General features: G+C 43.5%; 1 protein-coding gene across 3 annotated transcripts in view; it reads left to right on the plus strand.

Moving 5' to 3' along the window:
* Window positions 1-25164, plus strand: part of LOC126328487 (uncharacterized) — a 239827-nt gene that overhangs the window by 172523 nt on the left and 42140 nt on the right. For all 3 annotated transcript variants that reach the window (XM_049996039.1, XM_049996041.1, XM_049996040.1), the window contains one exon: window positions 21949-22185. In XM_049996039.1, coding sequence (XP_049851996.1) covers window positions 21949-22185 — 237 coding nt within the window. The remainder of the gene's footprint in view (window positions 1-21948; window positions 22186-25164) is intronic.

The raw sequence follows: 25164 nt of genomic DNA on the forward strand, positions 1-25164 counted from the left end.
GACTGTTCTAAGAGCTTTTGTCAGCTAGAAAAGCACGCGTTTTACATGTCATTTCCGTGATTTGTGTCGCAATGACATGGAACGAGCAGTTTGAGGACTATCGTATTCTGAGCTCACACATAACGAGGTATCTCGAACAGAATGACCTCCTCCATACCTACAAGCACGGAGTTCGAAAACAATGATAATGTGAAACTCAACTATCGCTTTTCTCACGTGACACACTGAAAGCCATGTATCAAGGCAGTCTGATGGATGTAGTATTTCTTGACTCACGGAAAACATTTTACTCTGTACCAGGCAAGAAGTAGTAGCAAAAGTACCATTTTGTGACTGGATTGAGGATTTCTTGGTAGGGAACACGCAGCAAGTTATCTTGGATGGCGAATCACCGTTAGAGGCATAGGTAACGCCATGTGTCCCCATGGAAGTGTGTTGGGACCCTTCTTGTTCACACTGTATATTAAGCAGCTTCCAGATAATACTTATAGTAACCTCAGACTTTTCCTAGATGAAGCAGTTGTTTGTAATGAAGAACTACGTAACAACAATTGAAGAAATATCCAGTCCGAACTTGATAACATTTCAAAGTGCTTGTTCAGAAACGTAAAACTGCTCATTTCACAAAACGCAGAAACATAATAAACTATGACTGCAACATCAATGAGTTACAACTGGAATCTTTCGACTACTACAGAACAGATACTTGGTGTAACACTCTGTAGGCATATGAAATGGAATGATCAAGTAGACTTGGAGTTGGGCTCTACCAAAACTGCGATTCAGTATTTTTTCTACAGTACATAAATGACGTGTTAAACGGTAGGATTACTAGTAGTATTGGTGTATAAGTAGGGAAAGAAACGTAAATGAAAGTGTGCGAGAGAAACTAGAAGCTGACGACTTCTTCTTGTTTTTCGTTCGTTTGTTTGTTTGTTTTGCGCGTAATTGGAGGCGCACATCGTTCAGTGTTAGTGTTTTGTGTATTTTACATCCGTACAAAATATAAATTGTATTTTATAAGTGCTGATAATTAGCTGATCGACTAACTTCTGCGCTTTTGTGCAACCAAAGCAATCATTTTGATGTAAGTACATTTAGCTTCCACAAAGATATAAAAGTCTATAATATTATTGTTGTTATTATGTCTTCAATAGAACGTTCTTCATCATGATCTAAGGCAAGAGTTTCCTGTTACTATTTATAAGTGCAAAAGTTGGTTATGAATAGTAGAAACATGTTTTATGTAAGTTCGACCAAGTACTGAAGCGATCCAGAATGCAATTTTCGCTCTGCAGCGGAGTGTGCGCTGATATGAAACTTCCTGGCAGATTAAAACTGTGTGCCGGACAGAGACTCGAATTAGGGACCCCAGTTCGAGTTTCAGTCCGGCACACAGTTTTAATCTGCCACGAAGTTTTATTGAATCGATGTTTCATATACTTTTGCTTTGCGGTTTGTTTTTTTTGTGAGGAAATTGGGTTTTCTAGCGTTATTTAATAAATCCGTTTTTTTTGTTATTACAGCAACATCCCTGTGTATCACGTTACGAATCAATAATTTTGGAATAAAACCTGAATAAAACATTGACAATTCCATTTTTGCTATATATATACTGTTTAATTTTAAGTAACAAATAGGTGGATAACAATGATAGAACAAAAATGTTCCCTTTAAGTATCCTGACTCAGTTTCTAGTCGGTCCACCGCTTCGGGCTACAAGGGATCTAGTAAGAAACTGATGGCATACGCAGATAACTGATAGGTGTGCAAGTCACGTAACGTACAGGTAACCTGATTACGATCTTAACTGGCCAAGGCTACTAGGGAAACTACCGTAGTCTACGCTTACCTCTGATGGTCTACTGTAGCCTAAAGTAGTTTCGCAACTCGACATAGGCTCAGTCGCAGCTAAATCCGGTAGCAGACCTCGGATCATTGATATGATGCTGGGAAAATGCAGTCACTTTACAGAAGAGACAGTTTACAAATCATGTGAGCATCCCACCTTGAAGTGCATGGGACCCATAGCAAATAGGAGTGACAGCGGATATTGAAAGTATAAAATGCCGGGCGGCCTGTGTATCCACTCAAGTAGGGACCGTGAGAACAGGATCAGACAAACTGCAGCACGCACGGAGATATCTTCTTCCCAAGCGCCTTACGCAACTGGGACGAGAAGAAATTCTAACATGCGATGTCATGCTAAGTGCCATTTGCTACATACTTCACAGTGGTTTGTGGAGTATAAATACTAATGCAGACGTAGACCATGAAAGGTAAACCGAGTTTCTGGTGAGTATGGCAGTACTGTCTTGTTTGCACGAGAGAGAGAGCGCGAAAGTGAGGAGAGAGAGAGAGAGAGAGAGAGAGAGAGAGAGAGAGAGAGAGAGAGACGGAGATACAAACAAGGTACACTCCAGCATCCTTAAAACCGGAGTGTTACATGTGCATAAGATTAAACGGTGATCGATACTTTGTTTTCGAGAGTTCGCTTCGTACACTCTACTGTAGATCTGACTGTATTTATTTACACTGCGATGTGGCCGAACCAATATCTCTTATAAACCACCGTTCAAGTTCTGCAACTACATTAAAAAAAGAAACTAAACTCTACTAATAAGCTTCTCCCCCTCGTATCTGTGTTCTGTCATTCACACACATAATCACGCATTTAATCTGGTATCCTTCAAAATTTCATTCTTACATACTCAGCATTCTGAAACAATTATCTCTATAACTAAAAGTTCAAGAATGATAATGAACTCATTAGTAAACTCCAATAACAAGAAAAATTTAAATTACCTGTAGCTGTAAACATGCATACTGCAAAGGCAGCTGAACCAAGACCTTTCAGTAACTATAGGATGCGAGTTTTCGGAAAGCAGTATACACTTTGGATTTCTTTGTTAAAACAGATTATACTTGCAAAATATGGCACTCTAACAGGAGCACCTTGTCATATTTTAATGATAATTGTTCGTCCAGAATTATTACGTAAAGTTTTCTAATAATTCATTAACTATTCTTTCACTAGCAGAAATAGCACTATTTTTAATTTTACATCAGTATTTACATTGCTTGCAGATTAATAATTATAGCGATCAAAAGTCACATGTTTTTAAGTTGGTTAGTACCTCCAGGAGCATGTGGTAAGAGCGGGCCAAAGATGTTTATTTTTCCCCCGAGCAGCAGCTCCGGTTATGAAGTGTGGACACGTGGACGCAAAACGGTCATTCTATACTGACAAGCGAGTACACTTAGTGGAGCAGTTACGACCGTGCAGAAAATATCAGTTTCCAAAGTTTGCGAAATATCTGTGCGAAGACTATTCGGCACAGAGAAAAAACTACTAACACTTTAATGTATGTACATATTAAGGTACTTCATGAAAATAATTGCACTTTACTCGTTACACTCTTTATATCATAATTCTGTGTGCTTCTGATCTTTCACTCATTACATCCTTCTCTTACACGTACTGCAATTTGTATTCTTTTTTATTGCAGTATTTTGCTAATATAATATATATGTGCTGCTGCCATGTGCCATACGACAAAGAAAATCAGGGGACCAAAGACGGAGCTCAATTGTTGGATGATTTCACCGGCCACCTGATCCCGCTTTGACAGTTCTAGAATCATGCAAGGATGAGCTACGATCAGTAACGCATCTACCCAGATGATGCTATACTAGTTGGAGGCGACCTTAACCTATCGAGTATAAACTGGATGTCCACGGATTCATTGCAGGGGATACGGACAAAAAGTCGTTCGAAGTACTTTTGAAAACGTTTCTTGAAAACTGTCTTTAGCAGCTAGCTCGGCACCCGCACGCAATGGAAATAACTTAGACCTTTTAACTACAAACAGGCCGGACCTTATCGACGATGTCAGAGTAAAAACGGAGATTAACGATCGTGATTTCATTATAGCATTATGGTTATGAAAGTTAATAAATCAGCAAAGAGGGCTAGGAAAGTGTTTCTGCAAGAAAGAGCAGATAAGCTGTTGTTCGCATCTCACTTAGATAATGAACTGATATTACTTAGTTCCCAGTAACATTGACTTAGAGGAATTACGGGCAAAGTTTAAGCAAACTGTAAATCCTGATCTGGAGAGTTATGTGCGTAGTATGTGGATTAAGGATGGAAAAGACTCAGCATGTTTCAAATACGAAGTTCGGAAAATGCTGAGAAAGCAGAGGCTGTTGCACTCTCAGTTCAAAAGAGAACGTACAAATGACGACAGGCAAAGTTTAGTAGAAATTCGTGCGTCTGCGAGAAGATCTATGGACGAAGCTTACGACAACTACAACCGCTATAGCTTAGAAAAAGATCAAGCAGAGAACTCAAGAAAGTTTAGTTCTATCCAGTCACTTGTTGACCAGTCTGGCGTTGCAGTTAAAGACAGCACAACGAAAGCCGAAGTTTTAAATTTCACTTTCAAGAAATCGGTCACACAGGAGAATTGCACAAACATACCGTCGTTTGATCATCGAGCAGACTCCCGTATGGACGAAATAGTAATACGCACACATGACGTAGAGAAACAACTGAAATATTTGAAAACAAGTAACTCACCAGGTCCGAATGGAATCCCAGTTCGGTTTTTCAAAGAGAACTCTTCGGCATTGGTCCCTTAATTAGCTTGCATTTGTCGCGAATCTCTCGCCCAGAAATGGAAATGAGCATTTGGCATCAATGGTGGGGAGCCCCTTACGGGGCAAGTCCGGCCGCCTTGGTGCAGTCTTGTTACATTCGATGCCACAATGGGCGACCCGCGCGCCGGATGGGGATGAAATGATGATGAAGACAACACAACACCCAGTCGCTGAGCGGAGAAAATCCCCGACCCAGACGGGAATCGAACCCGGGCCCGTAGGACGGCAATCCGTCACGCTGACCACTCAGCAGAGCAAAGTCCCAAGCAACTGGTAAAAAGCGCGGGTGACTCCTGTACATAAGAACGGTAAAAGAAAGGACCCGCTGCAGACTCCTTGAACATATTCTGAGTTCGAATATAATAAATTTTCTTGAGACCGAGAAGCTTATATCCACGAATCAGGATAGTTCTAGAAAGAATCGCTCGAGCTAAACCTCAGCTTGCCCTTTTCTGCGAACTGTGGATGAAGGGCTACAGGTAGATTCCATATTTCTAGATTTCAAGAAAGCATTTGACATGGTGCCTCATTACAGACTGTTAACGAAGGTACGAGCATATTAAATAGATTCACACAGATATGTGGGTGGCTCGACGCTTTTTAAATTTTAGAACACAGTATGTTGTCCTCGCCTGGTAGTGATAACCAGAGACGAGAGTATCATCATGAGTGCCCCAGACAAGTGCGATAGGACCGCTGTTGTTCTTTATATACATGAATGATTTGGCGGACACGGTGGGAAGTAATCTGCGGTTGTTTGCTGATGATGCTGTGGTGTACAGTAAGGTGAAAAGTTGAGTGTCTGTTGGAGGATACAAGATGACTTAGACAAAATTTATGGGTGGTGTGATGAATGGTAACTAGCTCTAAATGTAGAAAAGTTAAGTTAATGTGAATGCTTACGAAAAACAAACGCTTATGTTCGGATACAGAAGTAGTAGTGTCGTTTAAATATCTGGGTGTAATGTTGCAAAGCGACATGAAATGGAACGAGCATGTAGGGCCTGCGGTAGGGAAGGCGAATGATCCACTTCGGTTTATTGGGAGAATTTTAGGAAAGTGTGGTTCATCTGTAAAGGAGATCACATGTAGGAGGCTAGTGTAACCTATTCTTGAGTACTGCTCGAGTGTTCGGGATCCGTACCATGTTGGATTAAAGAGAGACATCGAACAAATTCAGAGGTGGGGTGCTAGATTTGTTACTGGTGGGATCGAACAACAGGTGAGTGTTCCGGCGATGCTTCGGAAACTCAAATGGGGATCCTTTGAGGGAAGGCGACGTTCTTTTCGAAGGACACCATCGAGAAAATTTAGAGAAGCAACATTTAAAGCTAACTGCCGAACGGTTGTACTGCAGCCAACATACATGGCACGTAAGTACCACGAAGATAAGATACAAGAAACTAGGGCACATACGGAGGCATATACAAAGCCGTTTTTTCCCTCGTTCTATTTTGCGAGTGGAACAGGAAAAGAAATGACTAGTAAATTACGCATGGCCCATTCGCAAAAATTAACTCTCCGACTGAAATCGTTCCCATGTACCTTCCGGGTCAGTTACCGGGGGTACGGCTGAAACCTGTGATCCTGTACTACATGCCACACAGATGTAAGGCTGACACCAGCGACTGCAGCTACGTCTCGTAAGTTGAAATGGGGATCGTGGGGTATTGCAACTAAAACAAACATCTCCGTATCCTCGCTTCTTGCCAGTCTTAGTCTGCCACTGCTACGCCTTCTCAGGCTTTCTCTTTCCTGAAGTTGTTGTTCAGCACGTAAGAACGTAATGGTTTCCGGAGCTCTTCTCCTAGGATATCTCTCGGCATACGCCATGACTGCTTCTGCGACATCGTGTCGGCATTCGCAGATCATCAGCAACATGTCAACGTACTCGTCGTACGTTTACGCCATCTTCAAGCAGTAATCGCGGCACGCTGAACCCCGTTTGTGTGTGTGGTTCAACCTGTCGCGTACACGACCGTTTACGGCGACAATCGGCAGTCTGACAGTCTAACAGCGCAACAGCAGAGCAAAGATGCTTGCTCCATGACACCGACGACGTTACAGTTCGTCCGCAGCACCTTCAGAAAGCGCGTCGGATTATGTACAGCGTGTGGTATTGAAACTTTGAGGAGCTGTAGCTCCTACACGAAAAGTGATAGGAATGTGGTTTCAGTAATTTGTACCCAGCTGGTTTCAATGATTCCAGTACGTCACAGAAACAACAGTTCTTCCATTGAAAAAATTGTATCTCTTTGCTGTAACTCTTTCTAAAACAACATAATAAACTATAAATAACTCCACAGAAAGTGTAACGTTTCCTATGTTTACCTATCGCAACAAATGTTACGGTTACCTACTAATTTGTAAATTACAAAGGCAAACACTTTTACTGAAGCACCACATATATATATATTGGGTGACGCGAAATTCGCGCACTCAGGCTTCGCAGCGCGACTCATATGCCAGCGATAAAAAAATGTCTGTCACAAAATTTCGTCCTGCGAGTACATCCGGCAGAGAAAGGACATTAAACAGTAGCAACCTGGCAACACTGTAATCACATGTATGGTAACTACCTCTGCCCACACACATACATTTTGCTGTACATTTGGTGCAGTGGGAAGAGTTTTTGGGTTAGCATGCAGGAGGTAGATGGTTCGATTCTGGGTTTGAGGTATGTGCTTTTCATTTAGTAAATGTATTCCAGGTGGTACGGTAACTCTCATCTTAATCGTCACCAGTGATTGCAGCGGGTCTCTATAAATCATTTGCACTTACATACAACAATTGTAAAAATGGAAGATTGGTTAGTTTTGAAAGAAGCCGTCTCCTCGTCGTGGGCGTGAATTTACTCACACCACTTCATCTACTAGATGCGAAACCTCTTTTCTTTGTACCCTTCTCCAATGATTCTATAGATCAGTTCCAACTATTATTTCGGGTCCATTACATTTTGTTAGGGTCTTACTAGCAACATGCCCTAGGAAATATGACCAAATTCGGTTACTATTTTTATATGTTATCACCATGGTCCCACTAATTATGCCTTTCAAGACTGAGTCTGGTAACCGCATGCTGTTTAATATGTATCTCGATGCATTATTATCATTATTCTATAGATGGGATTGTGGAAATATCATGTCTATTAACATTAGGGAAATAGTGTAATCCGAAACCGAACATTTCACAATTAACGGTGTCGGAATGAATCATGCAGAGCAGTATCTATCAGAGGAGTAATGCACGTTAGGTGGAACAGTGTGTAGGACTGACGGCGTGTTTGTACTGTATGTGCTGTCCACCAGAAAGGGACTAGTTGCGAGTAAATTAATGCCCCTGTGACAGTTTCCAATGATAAATCAGCCTAATCTAAAAGCCGTAAATTCAAGTAAATACCTAGGTATTACAATTGAGAACAATTTAAATTGGAAGGAACACATAGAAAATGTTGTGGGGAAGGCTAACCAAAGACTGCGTTTTATTGGCAGGACACTTAGAAAATGTAACAGACCTACTAAGGAGACTGCCTACACTACGCTTGTCCGTCCTCTTTTAGAATCCGAGCGGTCTTAGACGCTGCAGTCATTGGCTGTGAGGCTGGTCCCGGCGGAGGTTCGAGTCCTCCCTCGGGCATGGGTGTGTGTGTTTGTCCTTAGGATAATTTAGGTTAAGTAGTGTGTATGCTTAGGAACTGATGACCTTAGCAGTTAAGTCCCACAAGATTTCACACACATTTGAACATTTTTTGATCTTTTAGAATACTGCTGCTGTGTGTGATCCTTACCACATAGGACTGACGGAGTACATCGAAAAAGTTCAAAGAAAGGCAGCGCGTTTTGTATTATAGCGAAATATGGGGGAGAGTGTCACGGAAATGATACAGGATTTGGGCTGGAAATCAATAAAGAAAGACGTTTCTCGTTGTGGCGGAATCTTCTCACGAAATTCCAATCACCAAATTTCTCCTCCGAATGCGAAAATATTTTGTTGACACCGACCTACATAGGGAGTTACGATTACCACGATAAAATAAGGGAAATAAGAGCTCGTACGGAAAGATATAGGTGTTCATTCTTTCCGCGCGCTATACGAGATCAGAATAATAGAGAATTGTGAAGGTTGTTCGATGAACCCTCTGCCAGGCACTTGAATGTGATTTGCAGAGTATCAATGTAGATGTAGATGTAGACATGCGTACACATATCGAATTTTCTCATTGTAAACCTCTAAACCAGAATGGCAGACGCATGGCATACACAAACGATGAATGTGTGGATATGCTTCTGGTCTTTGGTGCATATGATAACCGGGCTGGTATTGCTGCTCGTGAATATGCTGCTAGATATCCTCGTGACGCATTCCAGATAAAATTGTGTTTCGTCATCTGGAGCTGCGCCTTCGAGAGTCAGGTTCTCTCCTTCCACCATCGCGTGGCAGAGGTCTTTCACGGATTTGCCCTACTCCAGCTACTGAGGAAGCTATTATGGAGATCATGCACAAAGTATCTCAGCGAAGTACACGTAGCGTAGCAAGGCAGCTGCGTGGCTCGCAACACACTGTCGTCAACGTGCTGCGTGAACATGTGCTGCACCCCCATCATTATGCTTTCATGCAACACCTGCATCCTGCAGAACGCCATCAGCGGATGCAATTCTGTGACTGGTTCCAATAACAACAGGAAGCCAACGATGACTTCGTGAACACAGTTACATGGTCAGAAGAAGCAGCATTCACTCGTGAGGGTGTCCTCAATATGCACAATACCCACCACTGGTGTGAGGCTAACCCGCACATCATCCGCGACCATGGACATCAAGTTCGCTTTTGTATCAACGTCTGGGCCAGAATATTGGGCGACAGGTATTTGGGCCCCTACATGTTGCCTGTCGGGTTGACTGCAAAAAGGTATCATTCATTCCTCTTAAATTATCTGCCTGAAGCGCTGCAAGATATTCCACTACATGTTCGGCAGAGAATATGGTTCCAACATGATAGTGCACCTACACATTCTGGAATTAATGTGCAACGGTATTTGGAATGAACATTTCCAGGGAAATAGTTCGGACGTGGAGGTCCAGTTGTACGGCCACAGCGTTCACATGACCTAAATCCTCCGGATTTCTTCCTGTGGGGACACCTGAAGGAGTACGTGCACTCTACTCTGCCGACGAATGTGAAAGAATTGGTAGCACGTCTTCAAGTTGCTCTTGTTACTGTGGACGCAGCTTTGCTGCGTAGGGTTCAGAGCTGCATGATCCGGCGGGTTGCGCAATGTTTGGACTGCACGTCGCTTTGAGCATATGTTGTTCTGAGGAGATCGTATTCTGTTGCGATGGTCATGCGGTCATTAATATAGACATCATTATTGCCACTGGTTGGTAATATGCGACATCTGCTAGCTCACATTACATGTAGTATAAATGACAAGTAGCTGTTGTGTACTGTACTGTCATGTCATCTTTAGCATCTCAAAACTGATATTGTTTATAGTTATTCTGTCCTATGACAGGTCATTTGTTTCAATTGTCTATTTCTTATTTGTCTAACCACGGTGTATATTACAGTAGGAAGTGTCAGAATGAAATTAGCAAATAAAAAATGCTCGAACCCTCGATCTCCTGCGTGCCAGCTCAAAACTCTATCCACTGCGCCAATTCTACGGCACGATTAACACGTCCTGACAGAGGTAGTTATCACACATGTGATAACAGTGTTGACAGATTGCCACTCTTTAACGTCCTTTTTCTGCCCGACGTAGTCGCCGGACGAAATTTTGTGACAGGCATTTTTTTTTTTTTTTTTTTTTTTTTTTTTTTTTTTTTTTTTTTTTTTTTATCGCTGGCATGTGAGAAGTCGCGCTGCGAAGCCCGAGTGCGCGTATTTCGCTTACATTAACTGTTGTAAATGTGTACATGTGTAACCTGATAATGTACTAATTAAACACATCAAAGAAAGTTTTGCATCTCCTCGGTTCCGAAAGTTCCGGAAACTTGGAATAGAGATCAACATAAACCTAATTACCGCCATTTTCATTCCTTATGAAAACCACACATTGTATGGTGTACCACCATACAGTGAGATCTTCAGAGGTTTGGTCCAGACTGCTGCACACACCAGTATCTCTAATATCCAGTAGCACATCCTCTTTCATTGATGCATGCCTGTATTCGTCGTGGCATACTATCCACAGGTTCATCAAGGCATTGTCGGTCCAGATTGTCCCACTCAACGACGATTCGGCGTAGATCCCTCAGAGTGGTTGGCGGGTTACGTCGTACATAAACAGCCCTTTTCAATCTATCCCAGGCATGTTCGATAGGGTTCATGTCTGGAGAACATGCTGGCCACTCCAGTCGAGCGATGTCGTTATCCTGAAGGAAGTAATTCACATGATGTGCATGATGGGGGCGCGAATTGTCGTCCATGAAGATGATTGCCTCGCCAATACGGTGCCGATATGGTTGCACTATCGGTCGGAGGATGGCACTCACGTATCGTACAGCTGTTACGGCGGCTTCCATGACCATCAGCGGCGTACGTTGGCCCCACATAATGCCACCCCAAAACAGCAGGGAACCTCCACCTTGCTGAATTCGCTGGACAGTGTGTCTAAGGCGTTCAGCCTGACCGGGATGCTTCCACATACGTCTCCGACTATTGTCTGGTTGAAAGCATATACTACAGTTATCGGTGAAGAGAACATGATTCCACTCCTAAGCCGTCCATTCGGCATGTTGGTGCGCCCATCTGTACCACGCTGCATGTGTCGTGGTTGCAAATATGGACCTCACCATGGACGTCGGGAGTCAAGTTGCGTATCATGCAGCCTATTGCGCAGAGTTTGAGTCATAACACGACGTCCTGTGGCTGCACTTGAAGTATCATTCAACATGGTGGCGTTGCTGTCAGCGTTCCTCCGAGCCATAATCCGTAGGTAGCGGTCATCCACTGCAGTAGTAGCTCTTGGACGACTTGAGCGAGGCATGTCATCGACACTTTCTGTCTCTCTGCATCTGCTCCATGTCCGACCAACATTTCTTTGGATCACTCCGAGACGCCTGTACACATCCCTTGTTGAGAGCCCTTTCTGGCACAATATAACAAATCGGACGCGCTCGAACCGCAGTATTGACCGTCTAGGCATGGTTGAACTACAGACAACACAAGCCGTGTACCTCCTTCCTGGTGGAATGACTTGAACTGATCGGCTGTCGGACCCCCTCGGTCTAATAGGTGCTGCTCATGCATAGTTGTTTACATCTTTGAGCGGGTTTATTGACATCTCTGAACAGTGAAAGGGACTGTGTCTGTGATATAATATCCACAGTCAACGTCTATATATATATATATATATATATATATATATATATCTGTGTGTGTGTGTGTGTGTGTGTGTGAGAGAGAGAGAGAGAGAGAGAGAGAGAGAGAGAGAGAGTGAGTGAGTGTGTGTGTATGTGTGGGTGGGTGTGTAGGGTGATCAGTATGGAAAGCTGGTAAAGGTGTTACATAGTAGCGCTTAAAAATAATTGTTAAAAGAATTCGATATTTTGCGCCGCTTCCAAGTGAATGAACATCAAATTTAACCAATCAGGCCGTTATGTGCACAAATTCAAGTGGCTTGCCAGATACAATTAGTGTCAGTTCTTCTCAGAGCGTAGATGATAGTGCACGAGACTGCTCAATTCGATCCTTACTATGCCACGTGTCCAATCTTTGTATCACTCTCTCGTTCGATTTTAGGAAACCAAATGAAGAACACATTTGGCGACACCATCTCTGGTTTGCCCTATGATTTTGAGCACATAATGGCCTGATTGGTTAACTTCAGTGTTAATAAACTCGAGAATGGAGCAAAGTATCAAATTTTTTATTAACAATTATTTCTCACACAATCTTCCCTGCAACACTGTTACAACCTTTTCACACTGTTTCTGACCACATTGTCCATATACAGGGAGCTCCAAAATGATTCTGACAAGCTGTGATGAAACGTCATCCAATGATGTTACTGAGCAACGAAATTGTAGGCGGCGGCCCCTGCATCAAGACCACCCCTTCAGTCCCAAACGTGACTTTGTACGATTCGGACCTTAGACGGCCCGTCACGCAATTTTGCTTGTTAGACAGTGATCGCGACTAATTGTCCCGATCGCCAGTGGAGAAGATGGAGCTAACTGTTGCGTATATAGACATTGTCTCCTATGAATGCAGTACACTGTTGGCTCTGTGGGTGACACTTCCAGAAAAGGGTTTCATTCTGCAGTTTATTTTTCTCCTCTGTACTGAAAAACATTGGAGATTTTAGAAGCTCCCAGGACGTGTGGTTGGTCACGTGATTGTTTAGTAAACACAAGAGCGATATGGATATGTTCATCAAACTACTACGACATACGCTCAGGAGAAGTTTACCGTTAAAATTCTGAGTGCTCATTGAGACTTACTTTATTCCGTCGTTGTAGTATAGAAGTCTGATCCCTGTCAGTATATTCTCAAATTCTTGTGGCGTCAGCCAACCCCTATGTCGTAATTCCGAAGTGTCTTATGAATCAAATTATCATTTGCACAATTTACAATGACAGTGAAGGCCAGTTTTCGGAACAATTCAGTGAATCAAAATACAATTCGGGGTCTGCACAGGTTGTCGGTTCTGTTTATGTGTATTTGACTGAGCCAAGCCGAATGGGGAATGGGATCAGAACGTCTGGAAAGATACAAAGACGAAAATCACTAGAAAACTGCCAACCTGAAGGTCAAATAATATGGAACGATTACATTTTAATCAAATCTGCATTGGGATTTTCCCATTTTGGCAAAATATTTCCTAAATTATCGATGCTTCTGCATAAATGTTTTAATTACTTAATATTAACTGAAAAAGCTAATTACCTGTATCAAGATATTTCCCCTTTCTTGATCGACTCTGATAGTTCAGCTTTTTAGGAACGCATTTCTAAGAAAGCATCGGAAAACAAGTTCAGCAGGTCTCTCCTATGAGGCTTCGTAGGATTTATTTAATTATTGGCTTTCGGGTCGTCTCCATACGGCCATCATACAGATGATACGTCAGTGCGTTGCGACAGAACGAACATCAGTTTCGGCTCGTACGAAGTTACACGGCCTTTAGACTTGTCATGTTACGCCAGGTATGCGATTCTCGTGTCAGTACTGAGAATACGCAGATAAGGAACAGACAACACTCAGTCCCCAAACAGAGAAAATCTCTGACCCGGCCGGGAATCGAACCCGGGCTCGTTCGGTTTCGCGGAACAACTTCAACAAAAGAACATGAAAGTATCATCGGAGATATGAGTATGACTAGAAGGCTCTCTTCACCTGGGTTTGTACATTTATTGTCAGGTCAGGTACCATATCCTACCTATCTACATAGAATAAATAAGAGAACGGACGAAAAATGTGTGTGTGTGTGTGTGTGTGTGTGTGTGTGTGTGTGTGTGTGTGTAGTGTAGTGTAGTGTTCTGTTGTGTAAAAGGGACACCAGACCTCTAGTTTTGAACTGTATCTGAACTGTGATGATCTGGAGTCGCTTAGAGACGATGAAATTGAGGTAGATATGTTTACAATATTCTATACAGTGTGAAATTGTGCACGGTGCTGCGTAGGCTCGCAGATAAGTTCTCCGTAAAGGAAGCCGCAATGTTCTTACAAAAGCCCCTGTAGATGGGCCACGAACAACGTTGCAGCAGGCAACTTTGGTGGTAGACAGACCAGCAGCAAGCATTAGAGCCCAATTCCGGGGAGGAAGACGCGGACTTTCTAGCTGTCTTCAGATGAACTAGAGCTGCAGTTGTAGTTTTTAGTTGATCTCTTTACAGTATCTGTTTTATAACACTTCAAGTGTGGTATTGTAACTTCATGAGGTTGATCTTTGCTGGCAGTATTGGTTAAGTATGATTCCGGTTACATGCAAGCGACGGAACCGGCCCGCTGCCATTGGTACCACATGTGACTGGAACGTCGGGGCACGTTCGAATTAATGAGTCACTGCAATTTCACCTGATGTTTTTTTTACGTCAGAATTTTTATTAGAGATTGATATAAAAATCTGAAATAAATAGGTCAAGAACTTTTCGAGATTTTTGGTAACAACGTTACCCAACATCTTGCCTTTATACAGGGTTAAAAGTAAACCGACAAACTCTGGGAGGTTGTGTTGTTGTGGTCTTCAGTCCTGAGACTGGTTTGACGCAGCTCTCCATGCTAATCTATCATGTTCAAGCTCCTTCATCTCCCAGTACCTACTGCAACCTACATCCTTCTGAATCTGCTTAGTGTATTCATCTCTTGGTCTCCAACTACGATTTTTACCCTCCACGCAGCCCTCCAATGCTAAATTTGTGATCCCTTGATGCCTCAGGACATGTCCTACCAACCGATCCCTTCTTATAGTCAAGTTGTGCCACAAACTTCTCTTCTCCCCAATTCTATTCAATACCTCCTCATTAGTTACGTGATCTACCCACCTAATCTTCAGCAGTCTTCTGTAGCACCACATTTCGAAAACTTCTATTCTCTTCTTGTCCAAACTATTTATTGTCCATGTTTCACTTCCATACATGGCTACACTCTATACAAATACTTTCAGAAACGACTTCCTGACACTTAAATCTATACTCGATGTTAACAAATTTCTCTTCTTCAGAAACGCTTTCCTTGCCATTGCCAGTCTACATTTTATATCCTCCCTACTCCGACCATCATCAGTTATTTTGTTCTTCAAATAGCAAAACTCCTTTACTACTTTAAGTGTCTCATTTCCTAATCTAATTCCCTCAGCATAACTCGACTTAATTCGACTACATTCCATTATCCTCGTTTTGCCTCTTTCAACTGCTCTTCCAAGTCCTTTGCTGTCTCTGACAGAATTACAATGTCGAACCTCAAAGTTTTTACTTCTTCTCCCTGGATTTTAATACCTACTCCAAACTGTACTTTTGTTTCCTTTACTGCTTGCTCAATATACAGATTGAATAACATCGGGGAGAGGCTACAACCCTGTCTCACTCTCTTCCCAACCACTGCTTCCCTTTCATGCCCATCGACTCTTATATCTGCCATCTGGTTTTTGTACAAATTGTAAATAGCCTTTCGGTCCATCTATTTTACCCCTGCCACCTTTAGAATTTGAAAGAGAGTATTCCAGTCAACATTGTCAAAAGCTTTCTCTAAGTCTACAAATGCTAGAAACGTAGGTTTGCCTTTCCTTAATCTTTCTTCTAAGATTAGTCGTAAGGTCAGTGTTGCCTCGCGTGTTCCAACATTTCTATGGAATCCAAACTGATTTTCCCCGAGGTCGGCTTCTACCAGTTTTTCCATTCGTCTATAAATAATTCGCGTTAGTATTTTGCAGCCGTGACTTATTAAACTGATAGTTCGGTAATTTTCACATCTGTCAACACCTGCTTTCTTTGGGATTGGAATTATTATATTCTTTTTGAAGTCTTAGGGTATTTCGCCTGTCTCGTACATCTTGCTCACCAGATGGTAGAGTTTTGTCAGGACTGGCTCTCCCAAGGGCGTTAGTAGTTCTAATGGAATGTTGTCACTCCCGGGGCCTTGTTTCGACTCAGGTCTTTCAGTGCTCTGTCTAACTCTTCACGCAGTTTCGTATCTCCCATTTCATCTTCATCTACATCCTCTTCCATTTCCATAATATTGTCCTCAAGTACATCACCCTTGTATAGACCCTCTATATACTCCTTCCACCTTTCTGCTTTTCCTTCTTTGCTTAGAACTGGGCTTCCATCTGACCTCTTGATATTCATGCAAGTGGTTCTCTTTTCTCCAAAGGTCTCTTTAATTTTCCTGTAGGCAGTATCTATCTTACCCCTAGTGAGATAAGCCTCTACATCCATACATTTGTCCTCTAGCCATCCCTGCTTAGCTATTTTGCACTTCCAGTCGATCTCCTTTTTGCCTGCTTCATTTACTGCAGTTTTATATTTTCTCCTTTCATCAATTAAATTCAATATTTTTTCTGTTACCCAAGGATTTCTACTAGCCCTCGTCTTTTTACGTACTTGATCTTCTGCCGCCTTCACTACTTCATCCCTCAGAGCTACCCATTCTTCTTCTACTGTATTTCTTTCCCCCTTTCCCGTCAATTGTTCCCTTATGCTCTCCCTGAACTCTGTACAACCTCTTGTTTAGTCAGTTTATCCAGGTCTCATCTCCTTAAATACCCACCTTTTTGCAATTTCTTCAGTTTTAATCTACAGTTCATAACCAATAGATTGTGGTCAGAGTCCACATCTGCCACTGGGAGGTTGTAGGGCACATCAAAATAAATATTTTTCCCTAGTGTCATTTTTTCCTATGAGAATTATTTAAACCGGTGGAGGCCGTATTACGTACTACGTAGGGCACCACAACGGAAGAACTGCACAGTGGGTTTATCAACAGCAATATTCTAATCGCCGTATCCCGCATCATACGACCTTTTCTGCTGTGTACCAACGTCTGCGTGAGACCGGGTCATTTGGCAGATTACCTGGACAGGGACGCCGTCGCACGGTAAGAACGCTGCAATTTGAGGAAGCTGTCTTGCAGCGTGTGGAGCGGGATCCTTCAATCAGCACTCGTGCAATTGCACGTAACATGGGGACGAACCAGACGAATGTAAGAACAGTCCTCCGAGAAAAATTGTTACGTCCATTTCACTTACAACTTGTTCACAACCTGGAACCAGTTGATTATCACCCAGAGCACAGTTTTCGCAGTGGTACCTGGAACAGTGTGAAATGCATCCTACATTTCCATCCTCTGTGCTCTTTACCGTTGAAGCAACGTTCGGGCGTGATGGAGTCTTCAACATGCACAATTCGCATGTTTGGATTGAGGATAACCCACATGCCACAGTTACTAGCGCTCATCAAGTGCGGTTCTTCGTTAATGTGTGGGTCGGTGTTGCTGGGGACTGTTTAATTGGGCCGTATTTGCTGCGTAGGCCATTAAATGGCAGGCACTATTACAATTTTCTCTCCAGAGCATTGCCAGAATTGCTGAAAGACGTCCCGCTTCCTAAAAGACAACGCATGTGGTTCCAATATGACGGGGCGCCGGCACATTCCAGTCGTCGTGTGAGTCAATTCCTGGACCGACGGTTCCCAGAAACGTGGATTGGCAGAGGTGGTCCTGTACCATGGCCTGCTCGATCACCAGATATGTCCGCTCTGGACTTTCTTGTGTCGAGAGAGATGCGCAACCTTGTTTACGCAACTCCTGTTGCATCAGAAGAGGATCTGGTTGCCCGGACGGTAGCAATAGCAGGAACAGTTCAGAATACTCCTGGGATTTTTCCCCGTGTCAGACAGAACATGATCCGACGGTGTAACCTTTGTTTACATGTCAACGGAGGCATTTCTGAAAATCTACTGTAATAGAAATTGAGTTGCGTTATGTGTTGCCTCTTGGTCATTAAAAAATAGAAAAGTGTTTGTTGGTTTAAATAATTTGCCGCCAGAGATATCTTCCTCTACCAGTTTAAATACTCCTCATAGGAAAAAATGACATTAGGAGAAAATATTTGTTTTGATGTCCCCTACAGCTTACCAGAGTTTGTCGGTTTAAATACTTTTCACCCTGTATAGTAACATAGATTACAAGCTACACGGTTGCCTGGTGCAGTCTGTTGTTACCAATGATAGTCGACTGACCCATTCTTGCCGTAGGTTCAATTTAGCATGTCTTAGATTGGTAGTGGGATTATACTCTCTAAGACAAGAAAACAACGCACCACGATGGAGCTATGAAAACTGATCACAGATTAATATTCGTAAAGGTATCGATGGAAAACGCAAACTGCAAACCTTGGCAGTTGGCGAATGACTGTGTGACACTGCAACTCAATTTCACCCCGCACCTGGCAAGGATAGTTGAAACATGTCAATACCAGAGCACAAAGTCTCCGCGAATTTCATTCCGTGCACTGAGCTGGACAGTAACTATGCCTCAAGCTCCTGAACAATATACTGTAACATCCCACCCGTCACTTATCTGGTTTTGGTGTGTGTTCACCCCAGGTAATTGACTAACAGATCAACAGAGAGTGCAAAACTGCCGCAATGTCGGATAACGCAAAGAAAGTAATAAGGCCCTGTGACTCCTGATTGAACTGTGGTGGCAGTGTTGACACTAATTGAATCAGAATTGATCCCTTTTAATTAAAAAGGGGTGCACATTGATGTTATATTCAGCTATTGAACACCAGATGCAAATGTTGAACATAAAATTAATTAAGAAAGTGACTTGGGATTTCAACTACTTGATTGAAAACAGATGCAGTCGATTAGCACAGATTCATTTTAACTCACGACCTTCAATCATCACATTACATGACTCTCCTAACAGGCAGTGGTAATAAATTGCCTTTGCGTGGAGTAAAGCACGATAAATCAAAAGTAATTCCTATTGACTGGCCCAGGCACAATGCGAAGTGCGAGAAGAATTCTATAATACACGGCCCATGAAACCCTCGTGGAAACTTTGCCGACGTGATTCAACAAATTAATCAGTGGCCGGAGCGGCCGTAATATCACCGAATTCAGTGTGGCGGGGCGTCGTCGTTATGTGGACATCGGCCGACCTCGTGAAGCTGCAAGACTGCGCTCGTCTATTGACTTCTAGCTATCTTGCTCAGTACATAGCGGAACGAAAACTTTCTATCTCCAAACTCAATCGTTCCGTTTGCTAAGCCCTAAACTGCACAGATGCTCTCTCTCTCTCTCAGGCAAGCTGAGTAAAGAACGCCACATCCGCACTCTAAGCAAACTGGGAACGGAAGACCTCTACGGGGACTTCTCCCAGTCTGCCCTTCGCCTCGGTTTCCCCTCCAGCAAAATCACTTACCCCAATTGCAGCGCAAGTCGCGTTAATTATGCGTCGCTCCCCAGCTCTGACCAATGCCTGCTCTGGGAAGTGAACAAATTCCCACAAAATTTCCCTTCCTCTTAACTTCTGCTATTTAGCTCCTCCCAGGCCACCCATCAAGGTTAGCATCTGCACAAAACACTAATTTTTCCGGAATTCTGACTCCCAGGAGAGTGCTTCAAATTCCTTGGTCCTATGTTCCCATCAGAGGCCGGCGTATTTCATTCTGTCGCTCTTCACCTGATTTAGTTCAGACTGTGCAGACCGTGAATTCAGTGTGAGGTTGCTATAGTCACGAACACACATCTTTTGGCCTCTGTTGACCGCTTCACTGTAGCTTTACATGGCTTACTCACATGTTTCACTGAAAACGGGATGACGGATATTTATCAACAGGCGTACAAGTCCTCCGTCTTTAATGACTTCATGTAAGAGGCATAGTTCTTGCCATCTTATGATACACCAGATGTCAGCACTTGAGGGGCGACGTGTAGTTGGGCTCAAGGAAGCTGACTGGGGTAAACGATGAATCACTCGACATTTGAATAGAAGGGATGTCACTATTCAATGGTGACGGCAGGAATGGGTGAACAACAGCCGAACACAATGTCAAGAAGAAAGCGATCGACCTAGAGAGACAACAAAATGTGAGGACTGAGCAGTCAGAGAGGCACTCAGAGCCCCGGATTCATCATATCATCGATCCGACATGCAACTGGTGGTTCAGGGACCACAAGGACCGTTAAGAGGCGGCTCCCAGAAGGGGGCTGAGTGTCGGCTACCATTGACCTCCGTAAACCAAGCCCGTCTGCTATGGTGTCGGGCAGACTCGGTCTGAAATCTCATTGACTGGAGGAGCACTGCGTTCATTAATGGGTCCCGCTTCGAAATGAGCCCCGATGGCCAGCAAAGACGTGTGTGGAGACGCCGCCGACAGCGGTGGTATACCAACCTGACGTCGCCCGCCATATGGCCTGACAGCCGGTAGCAATGGTCTGGGGTGTCATGTCATTTCAGAGTAGGATCCCTTTGGTTGTCATTTGCTACACCTTTACTGCACAGTGGTACGTCGGCGATAATCTACGCCTCGTTTTGTTGCATTCACGGCAATCCGTCCTGGGCTTACATTCCAGCGAGATAATACCCTCCCGCTCATGACGAGAGTTTCTACAGCTTGTCTTCGTGCTTGCCAAACCCTACCTTGTCCAGAAAACTCACCAAATCACTCCCCCCACCATCTACATCTACATCCATACTCCGCAAACCACCTGATGGTGTGTGGCGGAGGGTACCTTGAGTACCTCTATCGGTTCTCCCTTGTATTCCAGTCTCTTATTGTTCGTGGAAAGAAGTATTGTTTGTATGCCTCTGTGTGGGCTCTAATCTCTCTGATTTTATCCTCATCGTCTCTTCGCGAGATATACATAGGAGGGAGCAATATACTGCTTGACTGCTCGGTGAAGGTATGTTCTCGAAACTTCAACAAAAGCCCGTACCGAGCTACTGAGCGTCTCTCCTGCAGAGTCTACCACTGGAGTTTATCTATCATCTCTGTAACGCTTTCGCGATTACTAAATGATCCTGTAAGGAAGCGCGCTGCTCTCCGTTGGATCTTCTCTATCTCTTCTATCAACCCTATCTGGTGCGGATCCCACACTGCTGAGCAGTATTCAAGCAGTGGGCGAACAAGCGTAATGTAACCTACTTCCTTTGTTGTCGGATTGCATTTCCCTAGGATTCTTCCAATGAATCTCAGGTTGGCATCTGCTTTACCGAGGATCAAATTTATATGATCATTCCATTTTAAATCACTCCTAATGCGTACTACCAGATAATTTATGGCATTAACTGCTTCTAGTTGCTGACCTGCTATATTGTAGCTAAATGACAGCCGGATAATTCCCTTGTGGTGTGCCGTATTTTTTCCTTAGAATGAATTATTTAGCCTATTGCTTTAGACTTGTGTATTTTGACGCGCCAATTAGACAGAATTTGGCACGATATCCCTAAGGAGGATACCAATCAATGCCAAGATGCATAACTACTTGCGTAAGGGCCAGAGGTGAACCATAGTTACTGACTTGCTCAGTTTATGAAGCTATTTCTCCTGAATAAATCATCTAATTGTTCTGACACTGTAATCGTTTGTGTGTCTGTACTTGTACGTGTCATCTACCGATCTCCGTCATATTCGGATAATTCTCTTGTGCTGTGCCGAATTTTTTTCCTTAGAGTGTATTATCTAGCCTATTCCTTTAGAATTGTGTATCTTTTTATTTATTAAAATTATTATTAGTACATTTGTGTGTCATTTGTACGACCTGCTTAGTCCCTAACAGCGGGTCTGTACACTGAAGTAAGTACATAAAGCCAGGCGCACACTGCGATGGTGCGCAGGTGCTGGAGGAGGAGGTGTCGGTGATGGAGGACGTGGTGGACCACGAGGCGCTGGAGCGGATCAAGCGCATACGGCGCGAGCAGCAGACGGAGATGAAGGCGCTTGCGGCCACGGTGAAGCAGACACGCATCGCGGCTCTCGACGCGTACCGCCAGCTCATGACCCTCTACCCGAACTTCCAGTGGGACCCCTACTACAGCGACCCCAACTATCTGCAGAACCTCGTCTACGAGCGGGTCAGTCGCCACTCACATCTAGCGGCTGCTGCGAAACACATCAAACAATTGTATCACCCCTGCAAACTAAGTGCTTCTGAAAACCTCTGTCAGCGGGGAAAACAAATAGAAAACTTGCTATCGACATAACCCACGATGTAAAGGAAAGCTCTCAAATAAATTAAGATGTTGTTCTTGTGGTCTACAGTCCTGAGACTGGTTTGATGCAGCTTTCCATGCTATTATATCCTGTGCAAGCTTCTTCATCTCCCAGTACCTACTGAAGCCTACATCCTTCTGAATCTGCTTAGTGTATTCATCTCTAGGTCTCCCTCTCAGATTTTTACCCACAACGCTGCCCTCCAATACTAAATTGGTGATCCCTCGATGCCTCATAACATGTCCTACCAACCGATACCTTCTTCTAGTCAAGTTGTGCCACAAATTTTTCTTCTCTCCACTTAGTTATGTGATCTAATCTTCAGCATTCTTCTGTAGCATCTCATTTCTAAAGCTTCTATTCCCTTCTTGTCTAAACTATTTATCGTCCACGTTTCACTTCCATACATGGCTACACTCCATACAAATACTTTCAGAAACGACTTCCTTACACTTAAATCTACACTCGGTGTTAACAAATTTTTCTTCTTCAGAAACGCTTTCCTTCCCATTGCCAGTCTACACTTTATATCCTCTCTACTTCGACCATCATCAGTTATTTTGCTCCCAAAGTCCTTTACTACTTTAAGTGTCTCATTTCCTAATCTAATTCCCTCAGCATCGCCCGACTTAATTCGACTACATTCCATTATCCTTATTTAGCTTTTGTTGATGTTCATCTTATACCCTCCTTTCAAGACACTGTCCATTCCGTTCAACTTCTGTTCCAAGTCCTTTGCAGTCGCTAACAGAATTAAAAAGTCATCGGCGAACCTCAAAGTTTTTATTTCTTCTCCATGGGTTTTAATAACTACTCCGAACTTTTCTTTTGTTTCCTTTACTGCTTGCTCAATATACAGATTGAATAGCATCGGAGAGAGGCTACAGCCCTGTCTCACTCCCTTCCCAACCACTGCTTCCCTTTCATGTCCCTCGACTCTTATAACTGCCATCTGGTTTCCGTACAAATTGTAAGTAGCCTTTTGCTCTATGTATTTTACCCCTGCCACCTTTAGAATTTGAAAGAGAGTATTCCAGTCAACATTGTCAAAAGCTTTCTCTAAGTCTACAAATGCTAGAAATGTAGGTTTGCCTTTCCTTAATCTTTCTTCTAAGATAAGTCGTAGGGTCAGTATTGCCTCACGTGTTCCAGTATTTCTACGGAATCCAAATTGATCTTCCCCGAGGTCGGCTTCTACCAGTTTTTCCATTCGTCTGTAAAGAATTCGCGTTATTATTTTGCAGCCGTGACTTATTAAACTGATAGTATCAGTAATTTTCACATCTGTCAACACCTGCATTCTTTCGGATTGGAATTATCATATTCTTCTTGAAGTCTGAGGGTATTTCGCCTGTCTCATACATCTTGCTCACCAGATGGTAGAGTTTAGACAGGACTGGCTCTCCCAAGGCTGTCAGTTGTTCTAATGGAATGTTGTCTACTCACTGGGCCTTGTTTCGACTTAGGTCTTTCAGTGCTCTGTCAAATGCTTCACGCCCTGCCGGAAGAAATGCAGCACCGTGAAAAACAAGGTCGTTTCATTGACAAGTGAACTTACAGTGTAGTGCATCTTCGTAGGCATATATGATAACAAATTCAGACCAAAACTCAGACACACGTCGGATCAAAGGGTACTCAAAAAGTCGGATCAATACAGTTTACCCCACACCATCGTCCTCCCTTCCACACACACACACACCCCACCCACGGCACACACACTCTGGTGACAGGTGTGTACTCTCACATGTGAACTATCGTGAAGGTGCCGAATGGCATCCTACGACAGATTGTCACAAGCATTTTGTTCCTTTCCTGGCAATTAGTCCATTGTTGTGATTGTGTGCTTTCCTGGCGTATACAGCTGGTGAAGAGTTCTCGGGTTTCTCTGGCCAGAAGATGACGAGTATGTCACTAGTCGAAACGTCGCAGTTTGAAGCCCGAGAACTCTTCGCCAGCTAGCCATTTGTTTTTCCAGGCCCTGGAGAATCATTAAGTTTCCACATAATCACGTCCTATACGTGTTCAGTTGACGTTCTTTTTTGGCCTGGAAAGTTGTCGTACATCACGAAGGGCACGTTATGTCGCATCAGCTGTACGTGGATATGCATTGTCCTGCTGAAAAGACACATCACCTTCCTGTCGAAGAAATGGTAGTAGCAGGAGGATAACAGCCGTACAATGTAGTGGGCACAGGTTGCTTTACCCTGTATAAACACCAAATGTGACCACGAGCTGTAACTAATGGCCTTCGAGACCGTGTAGGCCATGGTGGTAGCTGTGTGTCTTGGGCGAATGCTCTATGGAACAGGCAGCTCACTATATCTACGCCATACACTTGCGCATCAATCACTCGCATACAGATGGAACCTACTCTCATTGCTGAAGACAACAGAGCACCATTCCACTCTTTAGTCAACTCTTTCACGACACCAGAACAAATGGCTCTGAGCAATATGGGACTTAAAATCTGAGGTCATCAGTCCCCTAGAACTTAGAAGTACTTAAACCTAACTAACCTAAGGACATCACACACATCCATGCCCGAGGCAGGAGTCGAACCTGCGACCGTAGCGGTCGCGCGGTTCCAGATTGTAGCGCCTAGAACCGCACGGCCACCACGGTCGTCACACCAGAACAGCCATGCTGTCAGTGGTGTCAGTGGTAGCCTGGTCAGAGCGACACGCAATCTTAATCCCACTGCAAGTAGGCGGTTCCCTAAGACTCCTGATGACGCATTAGGTGCAAAATGAGCCCGGATTTCGTCCCTGGATGATGCGTCGATCTTGGCAACTCTCTGTATTACACGCACATCCAGAACCTGGTCTGCGGGTGTGAGAAAG

The sequence above is a fragment of the Schistocerca gregaria genome, chromosome 2 (genome assembly GCF_023897955.1).
Source record: "Schistocerca gregaria isolate iqSchGreg1 chromosome 2, iqSchGreg1.2, whole genome shotgun sequence".
NCBI lineage: Eukaryota > Metazoa > Arthropoda > Insecta > Orthoptera > Acrididae > Schistocerca > Schistocerca gregaria.